This window comes from Ursus americanus, chromosome 34 (genome assembly GCF_024610735.1).
Source record: "Ursus americanus isolate L20-20 chromosome 34, mUrsAme1.1.p, whole genome shotgun sequence".
In the NCBI taxonomy this organism is placed as follows: Eukaryota; Metazoa; Chordata; class Mammalia; order Carnivora; family Ursidae; genus Ursus; species Ursus americanus.
This window is the reverse complement of record NC_142160.1, coordinates 15,926,372-15,941,143: the sequence shown is the minus strand read 5'-3', so window position 1 is coordinate 15,941,143 and position 14,772 is coordinate 15,926,372. Positions and strand designations below refer to the sequence as shown.

The window sequence follows — 14,772 nt, the reverse complement described above, 5'->3', positions numbered from 1 at the left end:
AGTTTTAAGTTCACTAGAACAGTTCCTCCTTTCTGTGTGGTTATGCCAATTACCTGGGGTACAATTAACTTCATTTGATTCACTCTACTTTTAAATTTCAGGGATTGCTTTTTTACCATTTAATTTTATAACTATGCAGAAGTTGACATGACTCCAAAGTCAGATCTCCAAAACAAGGTTAAGTTTTTAAAAGTCCATGTTCCCTCTACCCTATTTCCCTTCCCTCACATAGAAGAAACTATTTTTTAAATTTTATTCGATGATTCCTCCTTTGACTTTTTGTTTTAAACCGAAGAAAACAGTTATACATATAACCTCTCTTAGGTAAATAAGGCACACTGTTTGCATTTTTTTTTTTTACCTTGCCTTTTTTCACTTAAATTACTCCATAATAGCATTTAGAGATATTCCTCATTCCTTTTTATTAATGCATAATACCCTATTTGTGGATATACCAAAGCTTATTCAACTATCTTCCTATAGGTCATCATAAGGGCTACTTCTAATTTTGTGCTATTATTACAAACGGTGCTAAAATGAACAAACCTGGGCATACATATTTCTATACAGATAAACATTTAAATAGTGTGCAATATTATAGCTACACAAAATAGTCTTACGCATCTTTAGTTCATACGTAGTATTACAAAATATTAGCTGGGCTTACCATGTCAGTAATGTAGATAATATCACCTTCCTCAAAGTACAATTCATCTGGCTGAAAGAAAAAATACATACAGTGTGACTTCATGTGATTTTTCATGAATTACAATATAATGATGATGCTAATGATTCTGTGAATTTCAAGTCCCAAAGTACCTTATAGACAATGTGGTTTTTAGATACTTCCATCTGCACACAGGCCACATAATGAAACATTACTGACAAACTAACACGGAGGTAGAAAGCTGAATTGTTCCCATGATGAACTTCAAAGAATTGCATACATAACATGTAAGAAATCCCCCCTACACACACATCTTATATTCTTCCACAATGAAGGCAAGGCATTTTTCTACCAAAAGAGAATATTAATAGAACTTCTTTCTCATAAAAATTATAAAAGGTGATAGACATTTTTTCGTAAAAGGATAAATGTCTAGAATTTAAAATCATGAAAAACAACCAGGAACTTGGCTCTTGTCCAAGTGATTAGGCTTCAATCCTTAAATACGTTCATATCAACATCTACTACCTGCTTATTGTGAGAAAACAACTATTCTATCATTTCATGGTCAGAGAGAATGAACATTTCATATATACATACAATATATACATACAATACATATATACATACATACAATAGTTTATACATAATTACCTGCTTATTTTGAGAAAACAACTCTATTCATATTCAGAGAGAAAGAACGTTTTTATATATAAGAATAGTTAATACACAAGTACATTAATAAGGCTAAAGAGCTGGAAAATAGGAAGCAGCAACTCAGTCCAGACCATAAGCAGCTCTCAGGGGTTAGCTGATTATAGAGACAATATGTATTCCGGCTTGTCCCAGCCAAATGTCCTACAAACTCTCTGAATACAGCCAGGTGCTTTAATTAAGCATCTTTTTTCTATCACTATGTTAACGCTTACCAGCATGACCTTGTTTTAGGTATACAGGACCATGCCTATTAGGATCAAGTTTCAGATACTAGGGAATATTCACGTTGTCATGTCGAGTGAAGAATGTAAAGCACGTAGGATAAGATCACAACTATGCATGAAATATGCAGAAAAATGTTTCCAAATTTTCTATCATGAGCATGTATTACTTTCACAATAAAATATTTTTTAAAAAGGCTTTGATATTTCTGATTATAGTTACTGTTCCATACAAATAAAACTCAAGCTAGTGAAACAAATTATCTCATCCACTCATTTTTCCACTTGTTTATCTCCTCTCTCAGTTACAGACCAGGGCAGTAAATGTGATTCTGCGCTACTCACTTATTTAGTTTCAAAGCTGATCTGTATTATTATTATAACTATTTCCTCCCGAATATAAACGAAGACAATATCAGCTATACCATGCTTTAAGCAACCACGTACATAAATACTTGGGGGCATCATGCATTCAAATATAAAAATTGCCAAAGGATAATGAACGATACTAAAAATGGCTGAGTTCCTTTATATTTTTAAAGATTTTATTTATTTATTTATTTGAGACAGACAGAGAGAGCAAGTGGGGAGAGGAACAGAGAGAGGGAGAAGCAGGCTCCCCGCTGAGCAGGGAGACAAACATGGGACTCAATCCCAGGACCCTCAGATCATGGCCTGAGCCAAAGGCAGATACTTAACCGACAAAGCCACCCAGGAGCCCGGGCTGAGTTCCTTTAAAAGGTACTTCCTGAAGCATTTGTTGCATTTACGATTGACTTACCGAGTCTAGACTTACACACAGCACAAGCTATGCAAAATTATTTGAGCCTCTGTAGACTCGATAACATAGATTTTAAGATTATTAGAAACAGGCATTTAGGGCAAAAGAAGTAAAGCCCTCTAAGTTCTTCCCTAATCTTTCTCTATCATGTTCTGATGATCTGTGATCAACAGATTACCAATATGTGATGGATATAGAAAGTGATTAGGGAAACAAACTATTTCTTTTAGTATTTCCCTGCTGCAAACTGGATCGCTCCCAGAGAGGCCAGAAAGGGGACACACTGCCCATCACGCACCCCAGCTAGACACAGTGGCCATCCCTATAATAGGAAGGTTGGTCTTCGCTGGCAATTTCAACACCATTTGACTGTCTCTCCTTGAGATAGCAATAAGGGTTAGGAGGAGAGACTGAAGTAGAATGTAAGGAGGTAAGGCAAACAGAATATATGTGAAAGGTTAGCATTTTTCCGGAGGGACTCTGAGTTTCCTGGAGTTTTGAAAGAGTGTGATGTCTGGAAGAGATCTCTCTAGTCTTGGAGCCATCCAAAGTGCATTCTTACCTCGTACCTCTCCAAAAACTAACCTTGCCCACATGTCTAACAAGGGGCTTTCATGGAAGTTAGAGATCATCTCTACCTATGGTGTTGGCCTCCTTCTAAAATCACAAGTTAAGTCTGCCTAAATTTCCACATGTAATAAGTTCAGTCACCCCTGAACCAAAACGGCATGTTTTGAAAAAGTACCAAACAAACCGCTTCAAAAAAGCACACATACAAAAATCCCTGTGATGAGTCCTTCTCGTTGAAAAAAAAAAAGAACAGAGCCCAGAACAATGAAAAGTAAGTGCCTAATGGGTATAGGGTTTTCATTTAGGAGGATGAAAATGTTTTGGAACTGGACGGGGTGGGGGGTGTTAACATTGTGAATATACTAAATGCCACTGAACTGTTTCCTTCAAAATGGTTCCTTACATTAAGTCAATTTTTACCTCAATTTTTTAAAAGGCAATAAAAACATAAAAATAAAATAAATTTAAAGGCAATAAGAAGCCTAGAACAGTTAAAACTCTCATTGTCTTTTAAGTAATTCTTGCCCTTTGTGGTTTGGTAAAACGCATCATTTGGAAATCACTCAGTATAGTCATTTCGATACTTCTCAGTGCTGCTTTGGTTTTTTAAAATAATGGCTGTTGTTCAAACACAGGGTCTGCCACAAGCCACCTATTAGGTGAGACTTGTTTTTCAGCTGAGGGAAGAACAACAGGCAGTCGATTTCAGTCAGGGGAGAAAAAGGTCTCGTGATTCTTCCACCCTGAGAAAGGAGAGTGGACAGTTTATTCCCTTTTTAATCAAGAGCTCCCAGACAGGCAGTGCTACTACTGCCCATAAAATATCTTCTTCCAAAGGAACCGGGGGCAGTGTCCCTAACCTAGCTAAGGTGGTGGTCTTACCAAATCCTTTACGCTGTTGGTGGCAGTACAGACAATAAGGTCATTTTCGTGATTTTAAAACCGAAGTCGATTTTACCTACAATATTCACACTTTCCATTAAGAAACAGCTTGTGCGGCACTTAACGTAAATGACTTGATGAGGGTCTACTTTTAAATTCCTGGCATCATATTCACAGAACAGAAACGGCAAAACAGTGACACAATCAAGGAAGAGCTTTGTTTCTAGTTTGTTCTTTGGTTTTCAACCACATTCCTCTTTGCCCCTCTCCTTGAAGAACCACAAGGTATCAGGACACGCAAATTGTTGGCCACTGGTATGTTAGAGCGATGAGTACAAACTTGCTAATATATATTCCCATTCCTGTTTCCTATATTCCTGGTAACATATAATTCCCAAGGCATTCATTTTTCTTGGTTTATGAAAATACATATTTAATGAAAAATTTCAGAGAGACCGTAACACCCTTATGAAACTTTTCCGATGTGTCAACCTGGAACCCCAAGAACTAATAAAAAGATTTTTAAAAATCAAATTTTCCGTGGATGTTTTTATTTGCCACTTTATAGGACTATTAAGTGCCAGCCACTAGTGTGGACACTGAGATATATTAACAAATGTAATCCTCACCAGCAACCCCATGAGGTGGGTGCTACTCTTGTCATCACACTGTAGATGAGAAGCTTGTCGAAGGCCATACAGCAGGTATGTGGTAGACACTAGACTTGAACCACGAGTTACACTCTGCAGTCTGCTCTTCACCAGCACCTGTGTCTTCTCTCTCACGGAAAGGTCATGCATAGCCATTACTTGTCAACAGGGTATCATGACCAGGTTAAAAGGTGGTATCCATGGAAAGTATCTGTTGTTCGCCCCTACTCCCATCCCTACATGAGGCAGTACCACAAAACCAACAGCAGCACCTTACACTTGCAAAGCATGCTTAACCTCGTTCAATCCTCCCGACGACCCACTAGGGCAGGGCTGAAACATGGGTATCATCTCCATTTCATACCCGGGCGCAGAAGGGTGTTCAAGAACTTGCCACAGATCACACAGTGAGTGAGTGGCAGGGCTGGGCTCCCACTTTAGCTTTTGGGATCCCATTCTAGGGTTCCTGCCTCTCCGCGGAGTGCAATAAACCTAGTGAAGCCCAGAAAACGTGACATGACAGAGAGGGGTCCTGTGCTTTCCCTTTAGAAATCGATACACCACCAGCACACAGAAAATGCTGTTCCCTCTCCCCTGGTGCATCTTGGCACTGGTCTATCCAGTCCAACCAGATCTCTGTATGTCACTTTATCGGACTGGCGGTTGGGCAAGAATTAAGAACCAAATAGGTATAGGTGGAGCCAGGACTCCCCTGCCTTCAGGCAAGACAGAAGAGAAATGGGTTGGCGGGAAGAACCAGGAGTGACAAAATGCCCAGTGTTCTAGCTGTTCCGTGGATCACCGAGACTGAGGCTGGGCATTGCTGTCCCTACCGCCTGAGGACAGAAGAGTAGCTAAAAGCTGGACCCAGGCCTCCCTGGGGTGCTGCACTTGTCGGCAAGTGTCCCACAGGGGCCAGCCCACCCCTTCCATCTTGCCTGGTCCCAATGACTTTGCGGAGGCCAGGTCAGTTTAGGATGTACCAGAGTGCAGCCATCCCATTAGGGGTGCCTACCGGGGGAGATGGGGAGAGACAAACTGAGCTTCCCGCGTGGTCCAACAGAAATCCTTACTCAGAAAATGAATGTCAAACTAAACTAGCTAGGGATGAGATTCAAAATACTGAATAACTGGTCTAGTACAGGCACTTAAGCAGTAAGGAAGGTCAGGAGCTAGAGGCTACTTGCCCAGCCAGCCACACCCCCTTGGATTGAAGGGAGGTGGAAAGGGGCAGAGTGTGGAGGCAGCAGGTGTGGGATACTCATTACCGACCACCCAGTACATCCTAGATGAATTAGCAGCACTGCTCCACGGCCGAGGATCCTTGGGCCCAGGGATATTAAAAAACAACATTTTAAATATGGACTCTTCAAAAACCCTAATGAAGTAAATATCTATTTTCTTCTGTACATTCAAAAACAACAAATTATTTTTTTTTAAGATTTTATTTATTCGACAGAGATAGAGACAGCCAGCGAGAGAGGGAACACAAGCAGGAGGAGTGGGAGAGGAAGAAGCAGGCTCATAGCGGAAGAGCCTGATGTGGGGCTTGATCCCAGAACGCTGGGATCACGCCCTGAGCTGAAGGCAGACGCTTAACCGCTGTGCCACCCAGGCACCCCAACAAATATTTTTTTTAAAGATTTTATTTATTTGAGAGACAGAAACAGAGACTGCAAGCATGAGCAGGGTTCGGGAAGGGCAGAGGGAGAGGCAGAAGCAGACTCCCCACTGATCAGGGAGCCTGATGGGGGACTCAATCCCAGGACGCTGAGATCATGACCTGAGCCGATCAGACGCTTAACCAACTGAGCCATTCAGGTGCAATAATAAAGATTAAAAAAAAAAGAAGAAGAAGTAGAGATTGCATCCTGGGGCAGAACTAGAGGTAAATTAAAATAATCAATATGTCAACAACCCATCAAAACTATTTGCTAAATGTCCATGAATACAGCAATCACTACCTCTCCTAACAGTAACAGCAGCTTCACACAATCTCACCTAAGTCGCACTAAAACCCTATGTGATTATTACTATTCTCACTTTACAGAGAAGCACGCTGAGGCGCAGAGCTTAGGGAACTCCTGAATTTCCCAGGTCACACAGATGTTAAAGAGGCAGAGTGGGTCCTAAAAACGATGGCCAGCTCTGAACAGCCCTGTGTTCTGCTGTCTCCCCCGGACACTGTTATCCAGAGCAGGACCGAAACGCCAAGTGTAAAAGGCACCCCACTTTTAGCTGGATTAATCAGAGAGTCTTTGTGGAAAAGGAAGTGTGTTATTAGAGCTTAGAGAGGGGCAATACCACGAGTCTAGAAAGGTTCAGAGATGAGTTCTACTGTGCATCAAACACAGACTGGAATGGTCTAAGAAGGGAAGGGAGCAGAGGACTGCGGGGCTGGAAACCAGCTGGACCACGGGGGACTCTATCCTAAGTCAAATAAAGAGGTGAAGCAGAAGAAGGGAGCAAAGCTACCTTTTGGAAAAATCAATCAGGCAGAAGAATGCAGATGGAATGGAGAAGCTGGAGTCCATGGACCAGAAGCAAGAAAAAGCACAAGAGAAGCAAAGGAGGAGGAGGTCAGGGAGGAAGGCCAAAGGTGATGGCCAACAGGATACTGAGGGGGAGAGTCAGGAGTCATGTCCGGTCTCAAGCTGAGTACATGCAGGTCCGTCCCTTCCTAGAGTGAGGGAGGCTGCAGAGAATGATCTAGCCCAGGAGGGCAGCTGATGAGCACCCCCATCCCCCACTTCTATCAACCTCAAGCTGCTTGCAACCTAGGAAAGCACTGATTAGGACAATCAGATGCATGAAATGACAGCCTTCCTGTAAGCAGGGGACAAACACAAAGACAACAACTTCTGGGCCTCATACTTTACCTTTTTGTGTCCTCCCTCCCCGCACCCAATGCGTACGTTGTGAGGCACCCTTAGTGCCTCAGAATGTGAGTGTATTTGGAGACAGATTCTTTAGAGAGGTAAATTAAATTAAAGTTAGGTCATTCAAATGAGCTCTAATGACTGGTGTCCTTTCATGAAGAGCAGACTGGGAAACTGACAAGCAGAGAGGAAAGACGACGCACATGGGGACACAGGGAGAACACAATCATCTACAAGCCACGGAGAGAGGCTTTGGAAGAAACCAACCCTGTCCACACCTCTACGTGACTCCTTGCCTCCAAAACCCTAAGAAAAATTTTTGTCAGTTAAGCCACGTAGTCTGAAAGTCTGGCAAGCTAACACACTTCCCGTTCGTTCCCCGCTCCTCCGATGCGGGTGAGATGCTGCTGGAATGATCCGGTAAGAAGAATAAAAACCTGAGATCTACCTTTACCCACCCAACCCCTTTCTTGTTCCAGGAGCACTTTGTTTACAAAGTCTTGGGGGAACTCACTGGGACACAAGCACACCCCGTATTAGCTGTATTTCCTGCTGCCGTTTACTGGCACCCACTGCATGCAAGGCTTCAAATATCAATCTCATTCTCTGCTCACAGCCAAATTCTGCGGGATGGCTGATGAGAACACAGATGGCCACAGGTTAAGTAAATTCGCAGCGAGTACATGACAGATTTGGAATGTGAGGGCCACCCGCAGCCTGATGGCAGTGAGTCAAGGCTTGGCGCCATCCGGTTCTGGGCTACCTTCCGAGATGCTCGGCTCTGGGGACGACAAGGTCTACAGCAAACCCAAAGCCAGTGGCAAGCTGGCTGCAACCAGCACGAAGGCGCCCATCCCTCGTGAGTAAGACGGGAGAGTCAAGACAGCAGGCTTCCTTGCTCGGTCTCTCTCCTCTGCCTCCTGTCTGGACGTTCTGCTCCCACTCTTGCTCTGAATAGTTGCCCTTGGGGAGAGTGGCTCTTCTAAAATGTATCTAATCAACCCTGGAATCAAAACCCTCCATCCTACCCCACGAGGCCCTACATGATTTGCCCTCCCTCTCTGCCCAGGCTCTCTGAACCCATCTCCTACCTCCCTCTCCTTTATTCACGACTTTCTAAGCCGCTGTCCTCCCTGATGCTTCTAGAACCCACCAAAGATGCTCCTTGCTGTTCCCTTGGCTCTCTCTCACTTCCCTTAGGTCTCTACGCGAACATCACCTTTACAGAAAGGTCATCCCTGAACACCCTGCTGAAAATAACTCTTTTCTCCATGAACCCTTGGGCCCCATACCCTCCTTATTTTTCTTCATAGCACCGATCAGGTCCCGGCAGTCCTGTTCATTTGTCTGCTTACTGTCCGTCTCCCCGCCACTCGGATGGGAGCTCCATGAGGCCACCCTTTCTGTTGACATGGCACTGTCCACAAGGCCTGGGCCAGGGTCTGGCACATAGTAAGTGCTCACTAAACCAAGGATGGATGGGTGGATTGATGGATGGACACCAAAAACAGCAGAAACATTAAAAAACTGCTCTACATAGTTGGTAAAAGGTGCCATTATGAGGTGGCCCGAGGTAGAGGGTCAACAGGAAGAACAAGGAAGGTCAGCGTGAGAGTCATAGGAAGGATGACTACGACAAAGTCACGTGCTCTACATGTGGGTCACTTGGTGATTTTTAAAGTGGGTGATGTCACCCTGGACTACATGACCTCAAGGTGGGGAACACATTCAGATCCACGGAGGGACTTAGCTTTCACACCTCTGACTACACAGAAGTGACTGACCATCCATTCCTGTGACTCATTTACAGCTATCAGAGAAAAGGCAGGCCATTCGGGCCAGAGGAAATATCTAAATGAAATCACTGTAGGTTTGTATGCCAATTTTAAAGTGAAAAACTGAATACTTACCGTTCTGGGTTCAAACGTATAAAGAGCTCTGAACACTTTAACTTGCCCTAAAAGAGAGGGAATAAACAACACATGATCAGTTCTTTCATTTTAAGTTTACTCTAAATAGTATTAACCATTATATTCTTCAGAATTCCCTAATCAAAAGCCCATGTGAGAAATTTATTTTGGAATTGTTTTCCGCATAGAAGGTATTTTGTAAATATTTATTAAATGAAGGCATGAAATCAACACACATCTCTGGGGATGACTTTGTTTCCTCTCCTCCAACAAGAGCAGCTGCAAAATTATTTGGACTTCGTTTCTGTCCTATACAGAGCCCTTCCAACCCTAAGATCTAAGTTTAAAAATCAAAAGGTAAGCATTTAACATAAAGAGATATTTAATGTGATAGTCAACAGCGACTTAATACCCTTAAATCGATGGCTTAGATTTTTCTATTTTTCAAAAGAAAATATCATGGAGAAACATAATATCTGTTGGAGAAATATGTGATTCCACTGAATCCCAAAACAGAGTGCAGTAACTCAGCAAAGAGCAGGTCATGAAAGCTGTCATCCATTCTCCCAATCTCTCTCTTCATATGCCCCTTTCTTGCATTTCCATAATACCCTGTATTAGAGTAAATAATTTGCTGGCCTGTGTCATTCGAGAGCAGGAACCCTGGCTTGTTCAATTTCCCGGCATCCTCCTCGGTAGCATATGGTTAAGAACTTCATAAACGCTTACTAAATGAATATGTAAGTAAAAGAACAAATTCAAACTGTAGGAAAAAGCCTACAGATTAAAAAAAAAAAAGGTCTTTTTATGAAATAAATATTTAGAAGGAATATCAAAATAGAAGGACCACCTGTTTAAAATGAGGTAACAGCATTGCAAGAATCTTTAGAGACAGACGCCTCGTATGAGAGCATCATTCAGAACAGTGGTCTCCCAGGTGCAACACAGGAAGACTACTTTGGAAATTATTTACATTTTTTATCTTATTCTTTTTTATTGCTACTTTAATTTGTTCCATATATTATGTTTTATAATATAACCACATAATAGGATACATATGCAACTTGTAGTACACATGCATTTATTGGGAGTGAATACTCAAAACCTTTTGCTGGTAGAAAGTTAAGCATTATGCGGACAGGTATCTATGTTTTGTGAGTGAGCTATCCAAGTACCTAGCACAATGCCTGGAACACAGGAGGCACTCAATAAGCATTTGTTGAATGGATGAATAAAGGAATGGAAACACGTACTTGAAAAAAAAAAATCTGAAAACTCTCAGTTTACAACAGCACTGTCCAATATGACTTCAGGCAATGCTGGGAAAGTTCCTTCTCTGTCCTAGTCACATACAGCTGCCGGGTACTTGAATGTGGCGAGCGGGACTGCGAACTGATTTTTAAACATTATTTGATTTTAATTCAGTTAAATTGCCACACGTGGCTGGTGGCTAGTATATGGAACAAAGTAGGTTTAGAATATTAGAAAATGGGAAATGACCACAATGTCCACTGAGAGGGATTATGCAAATGAACTCTGATTCATCCTAAGAACGCTGCAGACAGATCTGCAGACACTGACGTAGCAAAGACCCTGCAAAATATTCAGGGAAAAAAAGCAGCTTACAGACCAGTATGCCAAGTACCATTCCATTCATGCTGACAATATACGCACAGAATAACAGCACCGACTAAGGGGAACCTTCACCTTCTACTTCACAAATCCTGTTTATATGTGTTATGTTCAGCATGTATTATGTGTGTAATCAATAAAAACAGTGAAGATACTTTCATGGCAGGCGGTGTGGGTTTGGGGAGGTGGGGCTGGCAATCATTTCTCCTAAATGCCCTATACAGTGGGATCCCCTGCTCAGATCCCTTGTTACTCACTTAGCATGTTTGCAAAAAAACATTATTTTTGCAATCTGAGTTCTAGTGCCACTCCTTCCCTGCTCTTCCAGCGGGGGGGGGGGGGGCGGCGGGGGTAATAGGCAGAAGCAAATGTGAAACCTTTTTTCTTCTGGAGTATGTTTTTTACACATACCCGCAGCCCTGAGAAAGGAAACACCAAACGGAAGAAGAGCTGCCAGGAGAAATATCTGCTGACCTGAGTGTCTCTCTGAGAGGGGAGATTAGTTATCTCAATTACTTCAAACTTTCCAAAGAGAAGTTACACAAGGAAGCAGTCCACTGGTGACCAAAATCAATAATGACGGAACTTTCTTGCCCCTTTGAGGGAACGGCAGCAATGAGGCGGGCTATGGCTAACTGTGGAAACTAGATCCAATATGAACTTAATGAGCTTAGATAAAATTCAAAATAAATTAAAGAACATGAACAAACATACCTGGGCACCTGGGTGGCTCAGTTGGTTAAGGGTCTGGCTTTGGCTCAGGTCATGATCCCAGGGTGCTGGGATCAAGCCCTGCATCAGGCTCCCTGCTTAGTGCTTCTCTCTCTCTCTCTCACTCCCCCTGCTCCTCCTCTCTCTCTCACTCAAATAAATAATCTTGAAAAAAATAAATACTTGGGAGCGTGACTAAACCAATGATTTTTGTAATTGTATCTTTTGTGACTGTCCAACTTAAAATGCTCAAAACTAAAAGGAAGTAGATTTATTTGCATTTGGATTTATACTACACATTGAACATCAGGCCACTCTTTTAGGCTATTACTCAAGGGAATATTCTGTGTGCGAAGCTGTAAAAAACACTTTCACCTTCATGATCCTATTTATTGACTAATGTTGGGACGTTAGCGAAGTGAGGCTCCCTTTTAATCCATAGATTAGAAAAGTTCTGGGCCTTAGTTTATTCACCCCTCAAACCTGAGTCAACAGAAATGAAAAGAATGCCAAAGAAACAGCGAGAGGATCGGGAAGAACTGCCAAGATGATGAAAAACACATGACTTTCATGATGACAGTCTACCAAACCTGGAGAGTCTCTCAAGAGAATTATAGTAAGAGTATGTCACTCACTGAGCATTCTGACATCATATTTAATCCAACGGCGCTATAGGGGCACGGGTTCACGCAGAGCAGGAAAGGGCAGGAATCAGGGTACTCTGGGTAGAGACTGGGAAGAGGCCCAATCTCTTGTCTGATGCTCTCAGGGACTCTCCCCTGAATGCGCATGTGAACGGTATTCAGGATTTTAGGAGGGCTGGCATTCCACATAAGCAAGGTAAGCAGATTCCCATTTCACCCCCCACGCCAGCAGCAGCTGAGCCCTGCTGGCTCCTCACCTTGCCAGGCACACCCTTCCCTTTTCTCTGCAACCCCACCCTGCTCCTACAGAGAAGGGCTGAGAGCACTAGGCATCAGCCAAACACCGTTTTCCTCCAGAGTGAAGGCCGAGTCCAGACGACAGTAAAGGAATCCTAGCCCACAGCAGTGGAGGCGGATAGAGGGAAGGGGATCTGGGACCCTGTTCCCGGCAAAGGGTAAGAGACTTTTCTGGGTCTGAGGTCTGCCAACAGAGTACATACAGATGCAGCTCTATGGCCCTGATCTCACAATCAGAAGGACTTGAGGTGCACGTACTCAAACATACGGTGTCTAGTCCAGCGTTTTCTCCGTTGGTGAAGGAGTACAGAAGCTTGTGGAGTGAGCCATGAGGACCGCTCACTATAACGGGTGGACATACTATGAACAGGAAAAAGAACGACTATTCAAAATATCGAAACTTAGTTATCTGTGACAGATTGACCATTTCCTTTACATTCTCCTTAAATACACTGGAAGGCCCAAGACATTTTAGAGGAACTTCATTTAAAATGGCCATGACAGAGGCACCTGGGTGGCTCAGTTGGTTAAGCATCTGCCTTTGGCTCAGGTCATGATCTTGGGGTCCTGGGATCGAGCCCCACGGTTGGCTCCCTGCTCAGCGGAGAGTCTCCTTCTCCCTCTCCCTATGCCTCTGCCCCTCACTCGTGCTCTCTCAAATAAATAATCTTTAAAAAATTAAAAATTAAAAAAAATAAAATGGCCGTGACAACTACTGCGTACCCACTGTGATAGTTAAAACAAAAAAATAACTGGCAACGCTAAGTGTTCAGCAGGATATAGAACAAGTGGGATTCTCAGACGGAACCAGTGGGTATGTAAACTGGTACGACTGCTAGAGATAATTCTTTGGCAGTGACATTCATACATTTTTTTTTGTAAGTCTTACCATGCCTTTGACACCTTAAATTACATTTCTGGGAAAGGAACTTAATTAGGAAACCCTAGTCTCATCTTTTGTGGGACTAAAATGCGCATACAAAAATGACCCCTCCCAGACGGTGTCACCTTCCCCAGAGGACAGGGAGTCTCAACAATTTTTGAACTACACATCATGAAACTAATTTAGTGGCTTTCAAAACTATTCAATAGAACAGAAATGACCAGGGTACAGTGCACATGACAGAAATTATTATGGTTTTGTGAAATTTTTATTTCGTGGGGACTGGACAGATGGATGGAGACACTGATGTTTATTCTAGCAATTTTACCAAAATGCTACTTTACAGAAGGGACTGTTGGGAAACAAGAATAAATCTCAAACATTATTCAAAAAATTCATGATGATTACAATTTTATTATTAAAAATTCTGGCAGACCCATGTTAAACGTTTGACATAAAAGGGCAGGAACCGTAATTCCTCAGCATGACCAACTGCAGCCTGGTGAGATTTCTGCAAAACTAAATAAATGCTCTAAAAATGAGGTCTGTGTAAAAGCAAGATCTTCCAGTGCCAGCATAGTTGTTACCGGTGAGGATTCCACCCTCGAGTTAGGAAGCCTTCCTTCCTCCCTGATAGAAAAAGAGTGAGATCAAGACTTCCCTCCTCTTCACCTCCTGGGCCTGAAGCCTTGCTTCACGCTGATGGTGCAATTTCACTGAAGCCGGTCCCACAAAGGAGACAACAGTTTCCCCCAAATTATGAGCAACTGTCCTCTCTCAACATTAATTCTCAATCTACACCTACAATTTTTAATTTATATCATTTCCAGACACACAGAATTCACTGCCTCCCCATCATCAATTTTTGCAATATTTTATTCTCCAATAAAAAATACACATTGATACTTTCAATTGACGGAATTTCCATATACAAAGCATAAAAGGGGACACGGCAACAGTTACATTGAGAGTATTTATACCTGTTTTTCAAAGTGAATATTATGGTAACAAATCCAAATGGTATGCCCTGTTTGCATTACTGTTGCATTACTGTTGACCACTCTGGTTAGACAAGAGGGTTACCTGGTTACCTACGCAATCTGCAGTCCTTGTTCAAGTACAAGTCTAGCTGTGTCAGAATTGATGAGGAAATAAGGCATTTCACCACTGGACCAGTCAGACAAAGTTGACTGGCAGATTTAGGAAGAAATTTGAGGCTAAGGTGAACTTCTTGGTCTAGTGTGTGTGTATGTGTGTGTGTATATATATATACATTTGTATGTATCAGGCCATTAAGAAAAATACATCTTCCTGAAGATCAAAGTAAA

At 42.4% G+C, this 14,772-nt stretch overlaps 1 protein-coding gene across 2 annotated transcripts in view; it reads right to left on the bottom strand.

Annotated features, from left to right (window-relative positions):
- OSTF1 (osteoclast stimulating factor 1) overlaps positions 1-14,772 on the bottom strand; it is a 50,859-nt gene that overhangs the window by 19,146 nt on the left and 16,941 nt on the right. For both annotated transcript variants that reach the window (XM_087858929.1, XM_045780996.2), the window contains exons 2-3: positions 9,278-9,324; positions 668-718 (exon numbers count right to left, since the gene is read on the bottom strand). In XM_087858929.1, the coding sequence (XP_087715055.1) occupies positions 668-718; positions 9,278-9,324 (98 nt within the window). The remainder of the gene's footprint in view (positions 1-667; positions 719-9,277; positions 9,325-14,772) is intronic.